Consider the following 25,455-nt stretch of genomic DNA (forward strand, 5'->3'; position numbering starts at 1 on the left):
AACAAATCCCGAAAATCACCGTGCCTGATTTGGCAAGATTTATTTTGCATATTATGGTGGAAAATAAGTATTTGGTCATTAACAAAAGTTCATCTCAGTATTTTGTTATATATCCTTTGTTGGCAATGACAGAGGTCACACGTTTTCTGTAAGTCTTCACAAGGTTGGCACACACGGTTGGTGGTATGTTGGCCCATTCCTCCATGCAGATCTCCTCTAGAGCAATTATGTTTTGGGCCTGTCACTGGGCAACACGGACTTTCAAATCCCTCCAAAGGTTTTCTATGGGGTTGAGATCTGGAGACTGGCTTGGCCACTCCAGGACCTTCATATGCTTCTTATGAAGCCACTCCTTCGATGCCCTTGTGGTGTGCTTGGGATCATTATCATGCTGGAAGACCCATCCACGTTTCATCTTCAATGCCCTTGCTGATGGAAGGAGGTTTCCACTCAAAATCTCACGGTACATGGCCACATTCATTCTTTCATGTGCACGGATCAGTTGTCCTGGTCCATTTGCAGTTAAACAGCCCCAAAGTATGATGTTGCCACCCCCATGCTTCACAGTAGGTATGGTGTTCTTTGATGCAACTCAGCATTCTGTCTCCTCCAAACACAACAAATTTTGATTCTATCAAACAGATCTACTTTCGTGTCATCAGACCATATGACATTCTCCCAGTAATCTTCTGGATAATCCAAATGCTCTCTAGCAAACTTCAGATGGGCCCAGACATATACTATGTTAAGCAGGGAGACACGTCTGTCCCTGCAGGATCTGAGTCCCTGGCAGCTTAGTGTGTTACTGATGGTAGCCTTTGTTACAGTGGTCCCAGCTCTGTGCAGGTCATTCACTAGGTCCCCCCGTGTGGTTCTGGGAGTTTTGCTCACCATTCTTGTGATCATTTTGACCCCACGGGATGAGATCTTGCGTGCATCTCCAGATTGAGGGAGATTATCAGTGGTCTTGAATGTCTTCCATTTTCTTATTATTGCTCCCACAGTTGATTTCATCACACCAAGCTGCTTGCCTATTGCAGATTCAGTCTTCCCAGCCTGGTGCAGGGCTAAAATTTTGTTTCTGGTGTCCTTCGACAGCTCTTTGGTCTTCACCATAGTGGAGTTTGGAGTGTGACTGTTTGAGGTTGTGGACAGGTGTTTATTATATTGACAACAAGTTCAACCAGGTGCCATTACTACAGGTAATGAGTGGAGGAAAGAGGAGCCTCTTAAAGAAGTTACAGGTCTGTGAGAGCCAGAAATCTTGCATGTTTTTAGGTGACCAAATACTTATTTTCCACCATAATTTGAAAAATAAATCATGCAAAATCAGACACGGTGATTTCCTGGATTTGATTTCTTATTTTGACTCTCATAGTTGTGGTCTACCTGTGTCAATTACAGGCCTCACTCATGTTTTTAAGTGGGAGAACTTGCACAATTGGTAGCTGACTAAATACTTTTGTCCCCCCACTGTATGAGGGATTACTGCAATCCTGTCTCTACATTGCACATGCTTAGAAGCAGCTGCATGTAGAACATTTCACAGCAGAACTGAGCATTGTTGCTGTGAATCCAGCACATGAATAATTACTAGAAAGCAGCAGTAGGGATCTGTGTGATTTTAGCTTTTTTTTTCCACAGTGAATAAAGAGCTCAGTTAGTATAAGGGAGGAGGAAAAGTTTCCCATATGTAAAGGAAGCCGATTTCTCTGTTAAAATATATTAAAAGGTGTCTAATATTTATTCGTACTTTGCATTTCTGGAATGTTTGTTGTCTAAGGTGTAATGTTTCTCCATATGGAGAGTGACAAACCAGACCTGGCATGTCAGAGTGAGAAGACTTATAAGCCATGCATGCTCCTCTAGGAAAATTTAATATGCAAGTTGTCTCATCAGAGAGGAAGAGGACTAAAACTCTAGCGCCACCTATTGTCTAAACATCAATACTGACCCTTTAACGAGCCTTGCAATATGACTTAGGATAAAAACCAAACCAGAATCTCCATTTGCAGACACTGTGTTTCAGGGTGTTGCTCCTCATCAGTGCAAAGTATGAGATCTGATTTGGCTAGGTGAGCTCGGAATGAGGTCTCAGGGGTAATGTTTCTCCTTGTGAAGACTTTGGACTATGGTCTAAGGGGTTTGGCTTTTATCCTAAGTCCCTCACCTAGCCAAATCAGAGCTCATGCTTTGCACTGAGGAGTGTCAATACTCCGAAACACAGTGTCTTCAAACTGAGATTCTGGATTGGCTTTTTATCTTAAGTCATATTGCAAGGCTCAATAAAGAGTCAATATTGATTTTTAGGATTGCTGCTTCCTTATCTGAAGAGACAATTTGCATTTGAAACTATAGTGACCATTTCAATATTATGCAATTTTCTGATAAAGGAAAAATATTAAGTTCCTAAAAGCTGTTATTTTACTAGTCTATTGATGGCACTTAATCAATTTTTCTGCATGCAGGAAAGAATTCAGAACCTCGCCATAATCCTGCTATAAGCCGGTGCACCGTATCTCTCTGCAATCACTGAAGTATGTGAGCGTTCATTGGCTTCTCTTCTGTTGTAAATTTGTCAAAAAAAAACAACTTTTTAATAGTTACTTCTGAGAAACATTGGAGACGATTCCCTTAAAATTCTTAAGTGCAAAAAAAAAGATTTTTGAGCTAAAATTTGACAAAATGTCGCCGGCTTCCATCTCAGTCACTGCTTTGTTATTCTAATGAGTGAAGTTTTCTGGCCATTTTCTTTTGCCTTTTTTTTGTATATATTTTTATTTGCAGGATTTAGGAGCATCATAGAATTCATGAAGAGTGTGTGCCGTAAATGTCATCGTGAAGAGCATGGTGAGTCAAGACCGCAATAAACCCAGGACATAAAATGTTGTTTTCCCAGAAGAACGTTGACTAGTCAACAAATCAAGTCGGCGTCGCGGTGAGAGAGGATGGACTGCTGCGCTGTGATTACCGGCTGCTTCTCATCAAAGGCAAGAGAATTATGGAGTGAGAATAGCCAATTTCGGTAGGGTTTTGTTTCATCAAATATGCCTTAGAAAGAGCAAAATCTACAGGCTATTCCATAAATAATTGATAAATCAGATTCCAACGTTTGCAAGGTGGCCACATCTCCATTCATTCCGTGTCAGATGGGGGCCAACTTACTTAGCGGGATGGGGTCAGAGAACCCAAACTCTCAACAGCTAGAAACGCCATGTGGATATGCCTTAAGGATACGCTCGGCTAACACAGCAGTCAATACGTTGTAAAAGAGCAAAAAGCTTCCACGATTACTTGCTTCCATCAACATTGATGGACGTACATGGTCTCCGTTCACCGGGGAACTCAACAAATCCATAAGCCCATTTCTAGGGAATATTAGACACATTAGCAGTCGAACAACGCAAGTCATTATTTTTCTTGAAAAATCTACATTTCCTTCCGCATCATTAAGTAAAATTCGACGTTGTGCTATAAGACATTGTGTAAGGGCGACTTGGTCCTCCTACTAGTCTTTAGCCTCATACACTAGGCCGTGGTCTGGATCACGGAGAGACGGTATTACACAAAATTCCACCCAATGTATAGACTTGGTTAAAAATCTCTTCCAGTTCTGTGGATACATCTTCCATGGTGACTTATGAGTTTCTATAGATCGACACAACAAACAAGCGCGCTCTACGGTCTGATCCTGCAGTTGCTTCCATTTTGCCCTTCATCGGTGGGTAGAGTTGGTTTTAGGAAAAGTGTGACCCTGGGCAAATATTAGGAGTCGGGCCCAAAATGCTACTATATAACACATTTCACCATCACACAGAAATATGTAGGGAGCATTTACAGGGGCAGATTTCAGGCTTAAATGAGCGCCGATCCACTATATTCAAGTTGCTTGCCGCATGTTTACCGGCATTTTTTGCACAGGCTGATAAGGAATGATGGGAGGGAGAACGATCACTAACAGATCATTTTGTCCCTGTATAAGATCCTGTTGTCGACAGTAGATATCCGGTGTACACGGGGCAATGTGCTGCAGATAATGAGGTTTGTTTCAGCAGATGAATGACAGTTTTACATCCTCGTCTTCACTGCCAGTGTTAAATGTTAATGCCACACATACACTGCATATTATACACACACACACAAATTGCTGGAATACTTATACTTAGGGGAGAAGCAGCCTACACTGCATGTTACACACACACACGGCTTGTCATACACACTGCACAGTAGAATGCTACACGCCGCAGAGTCGAGAGTGCAGACAGCACCTGGGATCAGTAGAGAGTAGTTGCCAGGCTTGTATTTTGAGTGTTCAAATAGCACTCAGGAACAGCAGAGCTGAGTATACAATCAGACACCTTAATGTAATAAAGGTGGGGGTGCAGTCAGTACTAAAGAGCAGCTGATTAGACGTTGAGGTACTTGGCTGTAGCAGAGCTACAGTAAGTGTGGCGGCTTGACACCTGGAGAGCACATGGCAGTAGTGTGTACTTGCTACCTGAATACTCTAGCGACGTGCACACACCTGAGCTGGCCATAAAAGACCTTGGATGATGACATCAGAGATGTGCGCCCAGTTACCATCTTAACCCAACATTCCTTAGCACAGAGGGGATCTGGCCGCCGAGCAAGGAGGAAACAAAACCTAGCACTGGAGCAAGGACAGGTAACACATCTCCCCTGTGGGGTACTAGTCACTAGTGATGGTCTGTGCTAGATATGGACGTGCTAAAGAACACCATAACAAGAAGACGCAATCGCATTGTCATCCATCTAGGTCGAAAATGATGCATTGCTTGTTAGTATGTGAGGGCAGCATATCACATCTACAGGTCCAACTCTAAGTAGCCAGAATGGCACATAAACATGTTGTGCAACTCGGCTGTGAGGAGCGCCGAAAGAAAGCACTGGGAACTAACAAGGATGCTGGATCCACTACAATATGATCACTAAAATTTACAAGGTGCCACCAAATGCATGGAAACAAACCTGGGGAACATATGCAAAAAAAGACCATGACATATAATCAGTGCGTGTACTTGAATATCCATGAAAGTATAATTTTATTAACATCACATAAAACACTCAAGGGTTAAAAACAATTAAAACCAACAATCCGTGCCAATGTCCACTAGGGGACAGCTGTGAACTATACTCTATGTGCAAACTATACATGTGTACACATACATAATCTGATGAACACCTCTCAACTGCAAAAATACCATGTTGCTATACATGAATACAGACAGATGGCTGTCGGGGGCTTCCCCAGAGACAGCAACACACCAACTAAAGAGGGAGTAATGTCTATAAGAGCACTAAATAGTCCCTACATTAATTCTCACTAGCAGACAGAAGACGGCTAAAATAGCCGGAAAATATGTAGAAGGTATAGACTATAAGCTGTATGCAGGAGAATCCCCCCAGAAAATGTCCCAATTGGGACAAGAAGATAGCAGCATAAGGATATGATTAACCCCGCGCAGTCCAGGCCAAAAATAATGGAGGAAAAAGTCCCATATGAGTAAAGAGTCCTGAATGGGATTACTAAAGTGAAGTTATCGCTTGGAAGTACCGCCTGGTGGGGGGACGGGAGGTGGAGGAACAGGGCACAGGAGAGCCCCACGCGTATCGCTGCCGCACTGCAGCTTCGTCAGGGGACGTACTGGACACATAGTTAACGAGTCCGCCGTATTCATGAGAGGAGCGATCCTTAGGGTACGTGCACACGCTGCGGATTCCGCTGCGGATTAATCCGCACGGATTTTGCAAAAACCACAGATAATCCGCAGGTCCAAAGACCTGCGGATTATCTGCGGTTTTGCCTGCGGTTTGGTCCTGCGGATTCACTATCTCCACAATGGTGGAGATAGGAACCCGCAGCGGTTTCCGCAGAAAGAATTGACATGCAATTCTTTCTGCGGATTCAAAACCGCAGCAAATCCGCGCGGATTTTTCCGCAGCGTCGGCACAGCGGTTTTTATTTCCCATTCATTAGAATGGTACTGTACACTGCAGCTAAAGCTGCTGCGGGTCCGCAGCGGCCGAAACGCAGCGGAATCCGCAGCGTGTGCACGTACCCTTACTCTTCTGGCCACTGTTATACAGCACAACACACCACACAACTGTGTGTGCAGCATATTTTTTCAGGACATGTAGCATTCAGCCTACACAACCTTTCTCTGTGCAGTTTTAACTGCTAGGAGTTTGGACTTGTGGCTGCACTTACACGGGGATGCAAAGATGCAAATTAAAGGACCTTATTCTCCTTCAGTGGTTTCCTCTTACCACCAATATCGCTGCTCCATTTAGGAGCCTATGAAGGTGTAAAGACGTATCAAATGAAGGAAAATGGGCCCCTTCATATGTTGCACAGGGGCCCTCAGGTGCTGGGCTACCATTATACATGAGGCATCCGATTGGCTCTTCAGTCAAATGTGATTATGTAGGAATAAGATAAGCAGAGGCGCATAAAATAAAGCCAAATGTGCTGAAGCTTCAGGTGCAAGAGCTGGAAAGGAAAGTGAATAAATATAATCACCTTAGGGCAATGGATATAAGTTAAGCGGTAAAAGGGATGAAAAATAGGAGAATATTCCACTGCAGCAAAACAAACAAAATGAAAAAAAAAAACAACAACTTAGAAAAAAAAATCATTGAACTCTTTCTTTATCCCTGCACTCCCCATCTGGTTATATAAAAGGCATACAGATTGTAATAGACATAGACCCCAAATCATGAAAGCAATTACACTAGAATTCTTGAGTGTAAAAAAAAAAAAAACTTTAAAAAGTTGCAAACTTTTTGCACGACAGAGTTGAATAATCTTTTTTTTTTTGGAACTATTATTTTTTCAAGCTAGTTTTGTCCAGTTCCAAAAAAGTGGGAATAGCTGGGGCAGAACAGTGGCATCCGATTCATGATATAAATCAGTGGTGTATCTTACACCAAAGACTGGAGTAAGACTTGTGGCAAGGCACACTGAGGTGGACGCCACTTACATTATCGGTTATGAATCGGTGCAATAATGTAATCACTCCACTTTACTTCAAACTTATTTCCCAGATTTCACCATATATTTTCTCTCTCCAATGATGTATCCACCCAACATTGCATTTGAGGTTGGATGGGGACATTGTGCTTAGCCTTCCTCTCCTCTCTGTTCTTCTAAATAAAATAATCTATTCTAAGTATATAGTCAGGAGGCTGAACTGCAATCTGCTACATTAGAACTGTGTGGCAAGAGCTGTCTAGTCATCATCAGTAATTGTGATAATTGTCTGTTGTTACGTGCTACAGAACCTCTCAGCACCCAGAATATGTTGTGCAGTTATATGTATGTATAATAGGTTCTATGTGAGATGCATGTCCCTAATGCATCAGCCCACAGGCTGCGCCCTGGGCAGAGGGGACACTATATTCTCCTTTTGTCCGCCCTCCCGCCACCTTTGTAATTCCCACAGTAAACATCGGCAGGCTCCGGCCACCTGCGGCTTTTGTAATGCATGTCTGGCCTGCCGCTTTTCTATTGGCCTCCCTCTGTATCTGTGTGATATATTGTGTGTCCTGTGAGTAAAGTGTTGTCAGACTGGAAATACGTGGAGAAGCAGTGATCTTTTATATGCGCCCATGTAACCAAGGAATTCCAGCCTGCGTCATTCATTCAGACTCCAGCCAACACAGAGCGGACCTCCGAAAACACGGGGTGGTACTGAAAGAGGTACTCCAGCTTGGTAGACCCCGTTACACTGGTGGCAGCGGCGGGATATGATACCCCTTCTACAGGAGGAAAGGAATGAATGGAAAATAACTATCAGAAGTTAAAGAGGACTACATTAAAAGATCTGGTGGAAGCCCGAGGGTTGATCGCCAGCAAAAAAACAAAAGCGGATTTGATAGCAGCCGTCATGGAACACGATAGTGCAGCGCCCCCCAATGTGAATGTAGAGGAGACCGAATTCCAGAGGGAGGTAAAGAACAGACTGGCGTTCTATGGCCCAAACCCTGCAGTAGAGATCATACGAGAGGTGATGGCTGATGTGCGTACTGATCTGAAGGAAAAGATGGCCGAGCGGACCAGGATAGAGCTAGCCAAGATGGAGATGGCAGCGCGGACCAAAGTGGAGCTGGCCAAGATGGAGATGGCAGAGCGGAGAGAGGAGAGTCAGCGAGCAGGGGGAGCTCTGGCCTTCGACCAGGTACCTTCAACAGTAAGCCACAAAAAGATCCAGTATAATGCCTTCCGACAGTTGGGGGAGGCAGAGGAAGACATTGATGGCTTTCAGCAGGACTTTGAGCGGCAGGGTGCCCTTCATCAAGTGAAGCCGGAGGAATGGGTTCAGATTCTGGCCAGCAAGCTGACAGGCCGGGCAGCGGACGAGTATCACACGGTACCTGATGAGGACTGTATGGACTATGAGCGGATCAAAGCAGTGATCTTGGCCCGGTATGCGCTGACACCAGAGACATACCGCCAAAAGTTCCGCGGACTTATAAAACGCGTAACCGATACCCACGCTGAATGGGCCTGGAAATTACGGCGGTCACTGCTACAGTGGGAACAAGGGAGCCAAGCAACCACTAAGGAGGACGTCCTCCAGCTCTTCCTATTAGAACGATTCTTTAATGGACTAAACCCCGAGACACAGGAATGGCTTCGGGACAGGCGGCCAACGACACATGAGGAAGCCGCTCGTCTGGCCGATGAACATCATGATGCCAGGAGGCCGCAGTTGTCCTGATCAAAGGTGGTCACTAGGGGCCCGCCCATGGACCTGGAGGGCCCCAAACCACCAAAGATTGTAGGGGGACCAGCTAGAAACCCGGCCTACCACAGTCCCCCTGGGGCGCGATGCCACACCTGTCGTCAGCTGGGCCACCTGCAAAGACAATGTCCCAACCAGACTCAGCATACCCAGTGGCCAAAGGCGGGAACAGCTACCTTCAGCCGGGCTGCTGTACACTGCTACCAAGGCGAAGCTGACCCGGCATTGGGGGCTACGACTAACCAAGGGGTGGGAGAGATGGAGGAAGAGCTGCATGAAGTAGACTCCGTGCAGGCAGCCCGGGCAGATAATCAACAACAGCATCGACAGGTCGTGTGGGTTAATGGGAAACGTATGCAGGGACTAAGAGATTCTGGGGCAACTTTGACCCTTGTGAAGCCTCATCTCGTCCAGGACCAAGAGAAGATGGACCGGACAGTGGCAGTCAGTGTAGCAGGGGGAGCTATACATCGACTGCCCACTGCCAGGATTCACCTGAACTGGGGAGTCGGGGATGGCCGTGTTGAGGTCGGCTTGATGGAGGATTTGCCTGCAGACGTCTTGCTGGGAAATGACTTGGGGCCCATGTTGACTGCATTCTCGGTGGTCCCTCTGGCTGAGACCTATCCTGTGACCACCCGGAGACAAGCTCGAGCTGCGGAGGCGGAATCACACTCAGAGGAGGCTCAGGTAAGACATCCCAGCCCTACACGTATTCCCATAGCCAGACACATTTCTTGGGCCACCCCAGATGAATTTAAGAGGGAGTTACTTGAGGATCCTTCATTAGAGGGATATCGTGGGAAGGCACAGGAGGGGAGAGGAGTACTGGAAGGGGAACAGTTTGTATGGAAGCAGGGACTCCTCTACCGGATCACAGAGCAGCACCACACAGGGACGAGTCCCACTATAAAACAACAGCTGGTAGTTCCCAAGAAGTATAGGCAGGAGTTACTGCAAATCTCTCATGATATACCCTTGGCCGGGCACTTCGGCGTCAGTCGCACCAGGCATCGTCTAACACAAATCTTCGCCGGGGGTAACCTATGATGTTCGTCAGTACTGACAGACCTGTGACAGTTGTCAGCGCATTGGCAAGAGGGGGGATCGATGCAAGGCCAAATTACGCCCCCTCCCCATTGTGGAGGAACCATTTAGCTGAGTAGAGGTCGATCTGATAGGGCCGTTAGCAAAACCCAATCCGTCCGGGAAAGGTATATATGGACAGTGGTAGATTATGCCACACGGTATCCAGAGGTGGTTGCGTTACCTTACATACTGGCAGAGACGGTGGCGGCCGCCCTGCTCCAGGTTTTCTCACTGGTTGGATTTCCCCGGGAGATTATCTCGGACCAGGGTACCCAGTTTACAGCAGAGGTGACCAACCAACTGTGGAAGCTGTGCGGCGTAAAGTCCATTAGAAGCGTCCCGTACCACCCGCAAACCAATGGGTTGTGTGAACGCTTTAACAGGACATTAGAACAGCTCATTGGGACTTTTACCAGGACCTACAGGGACTGGGAGAAATTCTTGCCACACCTCCTGTTTGCCTATCGGGAGGTGCCCCAAGAATCCACGGGGTTCTCCCCGTTCAAACTGGTATACGGGAGACGGGTAAGGGGACCCCTAGACTTAGTGCTGGAACACTGGGAGGGGGAGGGCCTCATAGGGTACAATAGGTACCCCTTCTATGTGCTGGAATTCCGGGACCGCCTACAGGAGCTGACCCAGGTTGTACGCGAGAACCAGCAGGCGACCCAGCGGCGCCAGCGCGTATGGTATGATCGGAGGGCCAGAGAGCGCACTTTGGAAATAGGACAGAAGGTCCTGGTGTTAGAGCCCACTAAGCAGAATAAGTTTCAAGCTGCATGGCAGGGGCCCTATTAGGTAGTGGGGAAAATAGCCGACACAACCTATAATGTCTCCGATTGTGACGACCCCAGGGTTATCCGCATGTTCCATGTGAATATGCTGAGGCCCTACCGGGAGCGCCCTGAAGAGGTAGTGGCCATCTGTGCACCTGAAGCAGAGGATTTAGCTGGATTTCCCTTGCCGGATGTCTTAGGGGAAAGGACTCAGTTTAAAACATGGGACCAGGTACACTTGGGTGAAGACCTAGGCCCCCGGGAGAGAGAGCAGGTGGAGGCGTTGTTGAGGCTGCGACAGAGGATGTTTTCAGAGAGACCGGGGTACACTCGCCTGGCACAACACAAGGTTGAGACCCAGGATCAGACCCCCTTACGACAAAACCCCTTCCACGTCCCTGAGTCTGTACGAGAGGGGATGCGACAAGAGATACAAGAGATGCTGCGTTTAGAGGTCATTGAAGAGTCAGATAGTCCCTGGGCATCGCCCGTAGTGTTAGTGCCCAAGAAGGATGGGACTACACGGTTTTGTATAGACTATCGTAAGCTCAATGAGAAAACAGTGACGGATGCATACCCCATGCCGCGTGTGGATGAGTTGTTAGATCGGCTGGTGGGGGCAAAGTATTTGACCACCATCGATCTATGCAAAGGCTACTGGCAGATTCCCCTTAGTCCTGACGCTATTCCCAAGTCGGCATTTGTCACCCCGTTCGGCTTATTCCAGTTTCGAGTTATGGCATTCGGGATGAAGAATGCCCTGGCGACCTTCCAAAGGCTGGCTGACCGGCTTCTGGATGGTCTCCAGGACTATGCTTGTGCCTACCTGGACGACATCGCCATCTACAGTGCGACATGGGAAGAGCATCTGAATCAGCTAGAGACAGTATTGGACAGCATCCACCAGGCCGGAATCACCCTGAACCCAAACAAGTGTCACGTGGGCAAAGCAGAGGTTCAGTATTTAGGGCATTGGGTGGGAAGTGGGAAACAGCGACCAGAACCAGCCAAGATTGAGGCCATAGCCAAATGGCCCATCCCATGCACTAAAACCCAGGTCATGGCGTTTCTAGGGACAGCAGGGTATTACAGGAAATTCGTTCCCAATTACAGCAGCGTAGCCAAGCCCCTCACTGATCTGACCCGTAAGAACCAACCCCGCCAGGTAACCTGGACCTCAGAGTGTGAGGAAGCCTTCCACCAACTAAAGGACGCCCTCACCAATACTCCTGTATTGGCCGCACCCGATCCAACTAAACGTTTCCTGGTTCACACAGACGCTTCTATGTTTGGATTGGGGGCAGTACTGAGCCAAGTTGGGCCGGACGGCCAAGAACACCCGGTAGCTTACCTGAGTCGGAAACTACTGCCCCGTGAAGTAAGCTATGCGGCCATCGAGAAGTAGTGCCTGGCGGTAGTATGGGCACTCAAGAAGTTGCAACCATATTTGTATGGACGACAGTTTTCCCTCCTAACGGACCATAATCCCCTAGTCTGGCTTAATCGGGTCTCCGGAGAGAACGCCAGATTGCTGCAGGGGAGTTTAGCCCTACAACCTCTGGACTTCACCATCCACCACAGACCCGGCAAACAAAACGGTAACGCCGATGGACTAAGTCGACAAACAGAACTTGTACCAACCCCATAAACTTCAGTCATCCCCAAACCGATCCGTTAAGGATCAGACTGTGTATGCCGATCGTGTCACTGAAAAGGGGGAGCCGTGTTACGTGCTACAGAACCACTCAGCACCCAGAATATGTTGTGCAGTTATATGTATGTATAATAGGTTCTATGTGAGATGCATGTCCCTAATGCATCAGCCCACAGGCTGCGCCCCTGGGCAGAGGGGACACGATAGTCTACTTTTGTCCGCCCTCCCCCCACCTTTGTAATTCCCACAGTAAACATCGGTAGGCTCCGGCCACCTGCGGCTTTTGTAATGCATGTCTGGCCTGCCGCTTTTCTATTGGCCTGCCCTCTGTATCTGTGTGATATATTCTCTGTCCTGTGAGTAAAGTGTTTTCAGACTGGAAATACGTGGAGAAGCAGTGATCTTTTATATGCGCCCATGTAACCAAGGAATTCCAGCCAGCGTCATTCATTCAGACTCCAGCCAACGCAGAGCGGACCTCCGAAAACACGGGGTGGTACTGAAGGAGGTACCCCAGCCTGGGTAGACCCCGTTACATCTGTGTCCTTCCCTTACGGAAAATATTAGATACAATCAATGCAATTTCATCATACAGTATATAAAGTACTACTGAGTTGGTGATCACATTCTGAGACTATTAAGCCATGTAATTCCCAGGGTTCTCCATGACCCATCTGCAGAGAAGGAATCCATGAACTGTGAAATAGGGACAACTAAGTAAGGGGACACTAGTGGAATTTTATATTGGGGAACTAGTGACAATTTAATTCCTTGGGTGAGGGAGTGGTGGGAGGCTGTCCTATGGTCTCCACCACTGCAACCCATGCAAATTACCAGAATGGGGAACTTGTGTCCCCCCTTTCTCCCCTCCATGTGCTTGGTTAGCTATCTTAAAAAGAGACATAGGCTTAGAAAGCAGAGCACATGCTTGACCAGCTTCTCCATTCATCCAACTACTCCTGGGCTTTGGTTCTGAACCCTGGAGAGAATCAGGGGCAGAAGCAGCCTACTCTGCCGCATTGTGGAGAATTAACCCCTTCATGACTAGCAAATTATTTTCCAGGTCAGTATGATTATGGTAATAAAAAAAAAAAAACTATACTTTTTTGGTCATTGGTGAAAACAATTTTTAAAAATTTGAAAGTAAGAAAAAATTAGTCTCTCTAATTGACCCTTAACTATTTTATTTTTCCATCGAAGAAGCGATGATAGGGCTTTTTTTTTTGCTAGGTGAACTGATGTTTCGATGATACCATATTAGGGTATGTATGACATTTTGATCACTTTTTGTTGAATTTTTTTTTTTACAGAACTATGGCAACAACAAAAAAAAAATAATATTCATAGAATCATCGAATGGTAGAGTTGCAAGGGACCTCCTGGGTCATCGTGTCCAACCCCCTGCTCAATGCAGGATTCACCAAATTATCCCAGCCCCTGTGTGAAGACTTCAATTGGAGGAGAACTCACCATCTCTGGTGGCAACCTGTTCCACTCATTGATCACCCTCACTGTCAAACAGTTTTTGCTAATATCTCATCTGTATCTTCTCCCTTTCAGTTTCATCCCATTGCTTCTCATGTTTCCATGTACAAATGAGAATAATGATGATCCCTCTACAATGCGACATTCCTTCAGATATTTGTAGACAGCTATTTAGTCTCCTCTTAGCCTTCTTTATTGCAAGCTAAACCTAAACATTGCCAGATCCTTTAACCCTTCCTCATTCCTCATAGGACATACTTTGCAGTCCGTTCACCATCCTGGTAGCTCTTCTGTGAACTTGCTCCAGTTTTTCAATGTCTTTTTTAAACTATGGAGCCCAGAACTGGACACAGTATTCCAGATGAGGCCTGACCAAAGAGGAATACAGGGGGATAATTACTTCAAGTGATCTAGACTGTATGCTTCTGTTAATACATCCTAGAACTGTGTTTGCCTTTTTTGCTGCTGCATCACACTGTTGACTCATGTGCAGTCTGTGATCTATTAGTATACCCAAGTCTTTTTCACATGGTGGTTATTGCAATTATTATTTTAATTTTTGCATATTTTTGCAAACTTTTTCTTTTTTTAGGCGACTTGAACATGCAATCCAGAGTCATATTTATATAGTAAAATATATATAACGCCATTTCTGCTGTTCTGTAATCCCACACCTGCACCTGGAGATGCCGACCCTCCGGGAGGCTTGGCGAGGTGAAAATAAAATGTAATTAGCCACAATAAATCCCTACCTAGTTGTCAGTGAAGAATATATTGACAAGTCGCGTTGCAGCTGCAGGTTCTGACTTTTTATTTCCAGCTTTGTTGTGCTATTTAATTGCCGGATGAAAAATTCATTGTGAGAGCATTTCCGACAATAGGAACGTGCTGCCCTCTATAGCATTTCCAAATCACAACAGATGTTCCACAAAATGAGAACCAATTACATGGCCAAACAAATGTCCTGCCGACTCCAGAAAACAGTTGCATAATGCCTGGGTGATTTGGATGTAATTAGATTGCTGGACAGTCGCCAAACGCAGCATTATAGGAGTTTATGTGGCCGCATGCAGCACGGGGATGTTAATTATCGCCGTGGAAAGATCATTGGATTTCAAGGCTTTGTCTGTACACCGACAGAACCAGGACAGAGGACCGGCGCCGAGGCTTGTTTGTGCCTAAAAACAATGGCGACTTCTTATCAACAGGAGTTAACGGTTACAAAAAAATGAATTCGATGACAACTCTACACCCGAGAGGCAAAAAGCTGGGGCTCAGGAGCTACGCTCTATACAAAGTAAACTAAAGGAGCAAAGCAGGCAAATGTTAACATTTATGATCATCTTTTTACTTGTTTTTCTATCTATCCATATATACACAGTGAAAAACTGACCAAAACAAAATTATATTTATATATGAACCTCATTGTACAGGAGGGGGAGGAGGTGAGCTGTGACATCACCTATTGTGAATGGTGGATCCTGTGTTATCTACTGTATATAGAGGTGTCATTGGTCACTGTACAGGAGGTGGAGGTGATCTGTAACATCACCCATTGTGAATGGTGGATCCTGTGTTATCTACTGTATATAGAGGTGTCATTGGTCACTGTACAGGAGGTGGAGGTGATCTGTAACATCACCCATTGTGAATGGTGGATCCTGTGTTATCTACTGTATATAGAGGTGTCATTGGTCACTGTACAGGAGGTGGAGGTGATCTGTAACATCACCCATTGTGAATGGTGGATCCTGTGTTATCTACTGTATATAGAGGTGTTTTCAGTCATTGTACAGGAGGAGGAGGAGAGCTGTGACATTACCTATTGGGAGTGCAAATATTTACTAAAACAGATAAGTCTGGAATAGTGGCGGATCATCTTAAGGGTCGCGAAAAAAAATACTAAATCCAAAAAAGTGCAATAGATTTGGTAAATAAAGAAAACAACGAGTTCCATGCTTTCATACAATCTTTATTGCATTTATCTGTGCATCTAAAGTACAGTGAAAGATAGCGCCGTATTTTCAGGCATCTTATTACAACACAAACTTTACTGTCCTCACAGAAGTCATAAAACTTTATGGTATTAAAGGGGTTGTCCCATTTAGAAAAACTTTCATATGTAAAAAAAAAACAAAACTGTGCTTTACTCACCTTCCCCGGGTACCGAGCTGTCTCTCCATCTGTAATGTGTGGCAACAGCGGTAAACTGATGTTGAGAGATCTGTAGCCAAACAACAGAGACCGGAGCGGCGATGGAGACATAGCACTGGACTCGAGGAAAGAGAGTAAGGCATCATGGTTTGTTTTTTTTTCTTTTCTTAAAGCTCTCTGAGCCTAGGGGTAAAAAGTTTACAAATGGGGTTAAATCATAGTTAAGGGGGGGGGGGGGGTAGAAGTTGTTAAAAGAGAGGATGGTAACAGCCGGCTGCAGGTATGCAATGGAATCCTTCTTCTATCACTGTTATTGGGTGGATGATTGAGTGATCGGATGAGCGATCGAGAGATCGGATGAGCAATCGAGAGACCGGATGAGCGATCGTATGAGTGATCGAGCGATCGGAGGAGCGATCGGATGAGCGATCGAGAGATCGGATGAGCGATCGAGAGATCGGATGAGCGATCGAGAGATCGGATGAGCGATCGAGAGATCGGATGAGCGATCAGATGAATGATCGAGTGATGAAAGATGCCAGTGAATAGATGGAGTCGTCATGGTTATGCTGAGCAAGTAAATTAGTGGTCTTAGAAATCTGACCGTTCCAATCGTTACACACTTCACACCATAAGCGAATTGTGTACCTTTATCCCTGAACATGAGCCATGACGCGGGAGTATGGCGGCTCTATAATTAATTCAGTACATGTCTAATAATAGTACTTCCTTAATAAGACGGTTTAGCCTTAAGTCATTTTGTGCTTGCGGATTGTGGATAACTCAGTGACGAGTGAAGGCAGGAGGAAAAGGAGATTTTGGGGCCAATACTCTGTTCACCCTGCCGCTACTCTCTGTTCCTTTGGCTGTCAAATGGGTTTTTAGCTGCAAAAATACCGCCCTATGGTGCACTACTAGTGCCGGAGAAACAGAATCCTGATGGACCTATTATACACAGAATCGCCCATCTCTAGCCATGACCCCTTTAAAAAAAAAAAATTTAAAAATGAAGCGTTGACACCAACGTGAACAGGACCTGAAAAATAACTGAGCTAGCGGAAAAAAAAAAATATTAATTTATTTAGATATCCGCTAATCTTGGCATTGGAAAAGTGTAACCAGCGAATGTCCCGAATGTTAAGATCATGTGATATATTACCAGTGTTTCCACTGGTTCAATCAGCAACGTCACAATGAGGTGATGGTGGACATCTATAGAGGACGTGTCCATTCTTCTAATTCATAGGTTTTTTTAGGAAACTACTTGACTCTCTTCTTTATAAAAAAAAAATAAATAAATAATGGAATTTTTCCTGTTCCTCTGTTATTCCTCTTTGAAATTTATAATTAATAACAACTGGGTGTTGCCATTAAATTTAGGCATTCACGCGTGTCCGTCCGTCCTCCTGACGCTGTGCAATCTGTGCTGACAGTATGTCTATGGCAGGGCAGGCATTTCCAGGAGGAGTATCAGAGGAATGCCAAAAATTTGAGTTTTAAGGAATGGAGGCGCTAGATTATTATTTATTTATTTTTTTTTAAGGGAATGCAAGTACTTAAGTATTTACTAAAACATATACGTCAGAGTCGTCCTCTTTAACCAGTTAGTCCAGAGTGAATTTTGTACATATATATATCTGTAAATTTTAAAAAAAAATAATAAATTCACAAAAATATCCACAAAAAATACTACAAAAGAATGAATCACAACAAACCTCCCCAGATGTATACTCGTGCCTTCAGCGTATACACGGTAAATAAAGAATGCATAATATCGGATGTCAAACAAGCACCCACCTCGGAGAACCCTACAAGTAAAAAGCCAAATAAAAAAAAACAAAAAACACAAAAAACATCAATATACATTTAATGCTTAGGTATAATGCACCCTGAAATCATCTGGAAATGAGGTAGTGTATGTATATGCATTCGTCCATTATATTTAGCATTATTTTTCGATCCCCAGGAAGATATACATTTTTTTTTTTTTTACAAGATTATAAGTAACTAATGAGAATTTTTTTTTTGTTGTCCTATATTAGAAGATAATGGATTTTTTTTTTAAATAGCGCCACCCTTGTCAAAGGTGGTTTATGGTATTGCAGTTTAGCTCCATTGATGTAAATGAGGCTGGGGCGCAATACCAAATACAGACAGGTGTGGCACCGTTTTTTGTTTTTTTTTGTTTGTTTTTTTTTTTAAAAAGGAGGCAACAATATTCTTCCCCCAGACAACCCCTATGCTATACTCCGGCAAAAGATAAACCAGTGAAAGATTCCAGTGGATAATATTGCATAGCTTTAAAAGAAAAAAAAAAAAAATCACAATGTTATCAATACAGTTCAGCTTAAAAATAAATGCATAAAAAAAATTTAAAATGAATGTATCATCAGAAAATGATTGTTTAAATTATTATTATTTTTTTAAATTAAATTTTGCCATTTTTCCCCCTATATTACAATTTGTATTATTTAAAAAAAAATAAAGAGAAAAAATATAATCTTGCAATTTTCACACTGGCCACTAGGGCTATTTTAGATTCTAACTTGCTGTTCTTTACAAAAGACTTTTGCAGCAGTCTCATTATCATCAGAGGCAGCATCACATCTACAGCTAACACCACTATACAAAGGATCCAATCATCGCAATAAGCGTTGTCACAGCTCACCCCCCACCCCACCAAAAAAAATATGTCTTAAACAAATATCCCCCCCACCCATACTATCAGGTCACTGATATTAAAGAGAAAAATTTTCAATGTTAGCTATACATTTCCAGTTTTGAGGTAGCTACGGTAATTGTTTTTTTTTTTTTAAATTCAATATGAAGTAACATTTTTTTTTATTATCTTTATTATTTTTATACACCTTCCACTTTTCTTTAAATTATACTTTTTTCTGTTTTTTTTTTTCTTTCCAAAGCAAAAAAAAAAGAAAAGAAAAGAAAATAGAATTTTTTTTTTCTTTACACAGAATATAGTTGATTAATGTAAAATGAAGAGTGAGAGTTCTAAAAAATAAATATCACGGAATCATGCCAACAATTAATAGGCAATAGTCATTATTTTAAGTGCTGGAAATTAGCACAAAAAAAGCAAAGTTTTAAATAATTAGAAAAGATTTATATTCGTGCAACAAGCCTATTTACATGAGAATGCTTATTATTTTAATTTCCCCAACAATTTTTATACAGCCATTAAAAATTATTGTGCTTTGCAGCAGGTCGAGAATTTAAAAGGGACCTTAAGAGAGTAACTGACGGTGGGGAAGATTTAGCGACATAAAACCAAACTCACAGGGTTTTTTTTTGTTTGTTTGTTTTTAAAGAAATTCTCTGGAATTCCAAATATCAGAAGAGTGGAATGGAAGGCCTATTCTCTAATGATCGGCCGATTGACGGGATCACAGCACCACACTTTTAGTAGTGGACGCGCCTGGTATTGCAGATCAATCTTGCTCATTTGAAGTTACAGAGAGAAAATTAAAGAAGAGAAATTGATTCATTACTTTATAAAGTTCCCGGAAAACCCTAAAGCATGTGACTGCCCTAGAAGGGGAAGTGGTTCCCTGATTTTGACCCTCCCTATAACCATAGCAGTGAGGTATGAGGTGCTCTCGCTGTAGAGCGTACTTTTTTTTTTTCCTGTAGTGCAGAGAATAAACCTAACGCTGCAGATCTAACTTGGAAGCATAACATGCAAAAAAATTAATATATTATACATATATTTTTATTACATAATATATTTAAAATTATATATATATATATAATTTTAAATATATTATATAATAAAAATATATGTATAATATATTCATTCTTTAAATTTTATTATATATATATAATATATATATAATTTTGTAATGCATTGTGTAATAAAATAATCACAAACCGGATTTCATTGTAAAGACAGAAGTCAATGGGACAATTTCATTATTGCATTTGCGCCATTTTTGTCCAGCTTTTGCTGTTTTTAGCCTGCTTTTTTTTTTTTTATTTGCACCAAATTCTTCTTTTAATTTGTACATGTGGGTCTTTTTTCATTTTTCAATATTTGCAATGGTCACGTCAGGAGGGTTTTTTTTTTTTTTAAATACTGGCGGCCAATTCATCAATGGCGACTTTATTTTTTTAATGCAAATATACCCAAGTCCTCCCTCCCAGATTGAGATTATGTATCTTGTAATCTTTTAGTGGAACATTCTCTTTCTCTATATAAAAAAAGGTACACAGAAGGTAAGAGATCAACCCCCTCCCCCCCCCCAAAAGAAAAAAAAAAAAAAGTGTGCTTGTGTTTGATTATATATATATATAAATATATATACATACACACACACACACACACACATTAGGGCGCCAATGAAATGCATGGTAAAAATTAAGTCGCAAGTTTTTGAAGGTCTTACCTCCTAATTTTGTTCCTTTTTGGTCATAGATATTTTATAATTTTTTTTTTTTTAAGATTAGTTATCATTTACTGGTTGCTCAATGGCACATCATATTGCAGTTTTAAATGTTTGTTCAGTATTTATCGTCATACATATCCCGCGTTATGTATGGTATGTTATAGCGTTTACCGATCAGATTAATTGATTTTAGATTTTGATAGATCGGGCGTTTCTGAACGTGGCAATACCAAATGTGTATAATATATATATATATATACATATTTTTTTTTTTTTTTAACCCTTCAATTTCCAATGGGGCGAACTTCATTTTTCCTTGGCACCCTAATAAAATATATATATATATATATATATATATATATATATATATATATATATATATATATATATATATATATATATATATATATATATATATATATATATTGGAAAGTTCATGGACAAGGTGCAACATTTTTAAGAATTTGGAGCAAAAAAAACCAAACAGCACGAATGCAATCAAAGAAATAAAAGGGGACAAATGATGTCCCAGGGTGGAGTAAATTTACTTTTACTCCATTTTTGCAGAAGAAGGTGGAAGAATAATGGGATCTCAAAAGGAAGATATCTAACTTATAGCTGAGCAAAAAAACAAAAAAAACAAAAACAAACACAAAACAAGTTAGTGTTGCTTCAAACAATCGGTCATTTAGAAATCTATACATATTTTTTTTTAGAAAGCCAATGATCCAGATAGGGGTACGCTGGTGGACAAAAGAAAAAAGGGATCTAGAGCATATTAATATATAGAGTGAGGATATATTCTTATGACTCGGCCTCTGAATAATTACTGAAAAATCTAATAATTTTCATCTTTGTAATATCAGATTTCTTTATGGATAAGGTAGGAGGGATGGGGGGGGGGAAAGAGAGCCTCTTCTTTTTTTTTAGTTTGAGAAAATAAAACAGAAAAATTAAATTATTGCTTTGTATTAAAATGTAAAATCCCCTGTGTCAGAGTGCATCCTAGTTTTGTTCATCAGTAGTGCATTGAGCAGCCACGTGATGTCGAAAATCAGTGCTGGACTGCCCAGGTAAAGCGGCTTCGGAGGCTAGGACGTGGCCCGTGTTCTGTACGCCGCCGCTGCTACGGTGCGAAGCCTCCAAGTTGTTTAGTAGCCCTCCTGCGAATTCCTGTAATATGGCTTCACACTGGAGGAGCATTTTCCCTCTTTCCGGAACCAGGAAGGACAAGGGACACTCCGAGCTGGAATATTTCGCTAGGACTTGTATCTGCTCGTGGCTCAGAGATGCTTCCTGGCAGACCTGGTGGCACAGGCCGGACAGGTTCTGCTTGGTTTCTCCCAATGTGGATAAAATTTGGTCCCGCTCCTTTAACAAATGGTGCTTTTCATTTTGCTAAAACAAAAAGAAAAATAAATAAAAATATATAGAATAAATACAAAATGTGAATTTTAAATTTTATTTTATTACTTTTTTTTAATTTTTTTTAGAAAGCAGAATGCAAATTCGTTGGTGCGTTTTTTTTCTCCCTTCCCCCAAGAGTAAATCACAGAAAAATGCGCATCTTTTTGGTTTTTTTGGTGAGGTTTTTTTGTTTTGTTTTACAACACATCGTACATTGTGATTAAAATTGTATAAAAAAAATAAAAAAAATGTAAAAAAAAGGATTAAAAACTGAGCAAACAAAGGCATCAAAACGGCGTAAAAAAAAAAACCCAAAAAAATATAAAAGTTTGTTTTTTTAATAAGGATTTTTCATCCTGAATTATATGTGGACACACATCGCCTTCAGACGCTAGAGAAAAGCCGGAGAGGGTAGACGGAGAGGAGTCGACGTGTGCACACATTGAACAATTGCAAAATTTTTTTTGCACTGTTTTGGGAAGTAAAAAAGTTGCATAAAATCTACATTCTTGATGCATTTCATTTTTTTGCCCTTTCACTGGAATGCGTAAAAACAACGATGAAAGAATGGACGCTGCAGATTTGAAAAAAAAAAAACAAAAAACACTCTTTGATGGTTGAAATCTGCCGTGAAAGAAAACGCAGCATGTGAACAAGTCCTTATCGAGGAGTTCTTTTTTTTTCTTTTTGGTGTGTGCCAGGATTTTCGCCATGCATGAAGTGTGAGCGGGAATTCTAGAAGCGTGCCAGTCATGCCGTATCATCCCCAAGCGTTATCTGGTGTCAGCACGGCCTCAGGCCGGAGACACACTAGATAACATACACGGGCACGGGACCTGATGCTTTACAGGCCTCCCGCTCTGTAAACGTTAACTGTTTGTGTTCTGTTCCATGCTATTAAAGGGGTTCTGCATATCTGCATAGGATCAATGGAATGGAAAAAAAAAGTTGGAAGTTTAGAAAACCGCGGCTGCTTTTTCCAGAAAGAGCATCATCCTTGGTCTAAGCAAGAAGATACGCTATATGGAGAAAAGTATCAGATAATCCTCAATCACTGAATTCCAGTTTTTCATTGTCCCATTGCCCCCTGGGGTATAACCTCCGGTCCCCCATCATGCCGTCTGCCTTTACTAACATGTGACAGAATGGCCGGTGGTGCAGAGCTCCCTGGTACTATCGAGGTCCAGTAATAGGGACCACCGGTGTAACAAGTCTGTCCATGACATTTCTTCCTCCTGAATCACCTGTGATTGATATTATTGAGTAGTCAAAACAGAACAGGAGAAAATCAGCCATAAAATTATAGAGAAGTGGACCGAGAGCGGAGGAGCAGCGGACATAAGAAGTCATCACTGCTCTGCTGACCCCATAGCTGCAGCGTCCAGACTGCCTCTGGTATCAGCACAAACACTGCGCCCCCGCTAATAGCTTCATGGCGGAACAGCTGCGCGTAGCCGTACATCACCAAGCACAATGCTGAGCGTGAGATCGAGTGGTGTAAAGCCACCACCATTGGGCTCTGGAGGAGACGTGCTCTGTGCAGTTACGGATCACACTTCTGTCTGGCATCTGATGGAAGAGATTTAGTGAATATCAGGAGGACGTTACCCCCTGGACTGCATTGAGCCCGCTGTACAGATGGTGGAGGAGGATAATGCTATAGAATTATTTAAGGAAAATCTGAAAGTTTCAGCTCAAGACAATGTGGACAAATGTAGCTTCCAGCTTTGTAGGAACAGTTTGGGGAAGACCTTTCTCTGTTCCCCATGACTGTACCCAGTGAACAAGCTCCATACAGACAGGATTTTGGCATGTAAGAATGGACATCAGCCTCATGAAGCACCATGGGATATACTAAACCGCAGATTGTGAGCCCGACCTCTCCTCAACATCAGTATCTGACCTCACAAATGCTCTTCTGGATGACGGGGGAAAAAAAAATCCCCAGACACTTCCAAAACCTTGTAGAAATCCTTTCCAGAGGAGCGAACGCTCTTATACCTACAGAGGGGCTGACTCCGTAATAATGCCTAAAAATGAATAATGGGGGTCATAAAAGCTCCTGGAGCTGTAATATTCAGATGTCCAAATAGTTTTGTCCACTTTGCAGTTGCCATCACTGACACCTGAAGCACAACAAATGCCATAAGTGTCTGAGAAACGTGGCCCACCTCTGGGACCTTCACCCATCTTCTCGCATCGCCAGGGATGGCACAATGGTTGTGCATGTGTCGCATTCTCATTCACTTGTTTGAAAGGTTTCGAAAGCCGCCGAGCGCGTTTGCTCTCAAAGGGCAGGAACGCCGGCCAATGTCCACACAAGTCAGAACTTACCAGCTTCCGTATCTCTGTCTCCAGGTTTTGGATGCAGTCCAGTTTTCTTTTCCGGCAGCGTTGAGCAGCAATCCTGTTCTTACTTCGCCGTCGTATGTCGTGGACACAGTCCAGCTGCTCGGGACTGAGCTTGTGCATTTTTACCAAAGACTGGAAGTCGTATCGTGAAAGTGAAATTATTTTCTGAGAGTTGAATGGCAGTTTTTTCTAGAACAAGGAAAAATATCAATAAGTTTAGAAGAAAAGCACAAATCGGCAGGCTGGGCAGTGACGATAAAAGGATTACTGTGATTGCCAATACTATTTCATGCAAATCCCAGCCCACGGCGTCTGATCCGACGGCACAGGTCACTACTGAGGCTGCTCGTTGTCATTGCTGGTATGTCCTGCAGACGCTACTGAGAAGTATAATTAATAATGAGAGTTAGAGCGCTCTGTCTACTTTATTTCTTACATTCAGATCCGACAGAATGGGGAAAATAGGCAGAAAGCTGGACAAGCAGTCCGTGCCGCCCGCCGCAACCCGAGCTGCTTACAGAATAAACCGGGACTATAGAGTGCATTAAAAAATGAACAGGAAAATGACCTGCGTTGTACATGCAAAATGTCCACTTAATCTGTGAATTTTTAGAGCAGATTTCACTCTAGATTTGCACCAAAGAAAGTACAAACTTGTGAAGGTCACGACTACAGAAGAGCGGATAAATTTGCAGGACTCCGGACGTCCTGAACTGGAGACCTGCTATCCCCTTCCTACCTGCTTGCATCCGCAGGCTCCTCTTGTGGTTAGCCAGCCTTGTGCGCTGACATCGTCAGGTCGGCTAATCAGAAGAGGAACCGCAGGGATGAAGGCAGGTAGTTCGCAGGGCTCTGACGTGGCCGCTGGATCAGGGTGCAGCGAATTGATTCTCTCTTCTACAGTCACGACCCCCTTAAAGTCACCAATCCCACATACAGGGGCTTCACACAAAATTAGAATATCAAAAAGTTAATTTATTTCAGTTCTTCAATACAAAAAGTGAAACTCCTATATTCTATACAGTCATTACACACAGAGTGATCTATTTCACGTGTTTATTTCACCAGACCCAACAATGCAGACGACCTGAAGGCTGCTATCAAAGCAACCTGGGCTTCCATAACCCATCAGCAGTGCCACAGGCTGATCGCCTCCATGCCACATTGATGCAGTAATTGATGGAAACGGAGCCCCGACCAAGTATTGAGTGCATTTACTGAACATTCATTTCAGTAGGCCAACTTTTCTGATTTTGAAATCATTTTGCAAGCTGGTGTTATAAAGTATTCTAATGTACTGAGATAATGACTTTGGTGTTTTCATTAGCTATAAGTCATAATCATCAACATTAACAGAAATAAACACGTGAAAT

At 43.0% G+C, this 25,455-nt stretch overlaps 1 protein-coding gene across 4 annotated transcripts in view; it reads right to left on the reverse strand.

Moving 5' to 3' along the window:
• Positions 1-20,821: 20,821 nt before the first annotated feature.
• BACH1 (BTB domain and CNC homolog 1) overlaps positions 20,822-25,455 on the reverse strand; it is a 55,675-nt gene continuing 51,041 nt past the window's right edge. For all 4 annotated transcript variants that reach the window (XM_073584583.1, XM_073584582.1, XM_073584584.1 and 1 more), the window contains exons 4-5: positions 24,065-24,271; positions 20,822-21,721 (exon numbers count right to left, since the gene is read on the reverse strand). In XM_073584583.1, coding sequence (XP_073440684.1) covers positions 21,329-21,721; positions 24,065-24,271 — 600 coding nt within the window. In that variant the 3' untranslated portion in view covers positions 20,822-21,328. The remainder of the gene's footprint in view (positions 21,722-24,064; positions 24,272-25,455) is intronic.

This window comes from Dendrobates tinctorius, unplaced genomic scaffold, assembly GCF_039654945.1.
Source record: "Dendrobates tinctorius isolate UK_male_01 unplaced genomic scaffold, ASM3965494v1 ptg000084l, whole genome shotgun sequence".
Taxonomy (NCBI): Eukaryota; Metazoa; Chordata; class Amphibia; order Anura; family Dendrobatidae; genus Dendrobates; species Dendrobates tinctorius.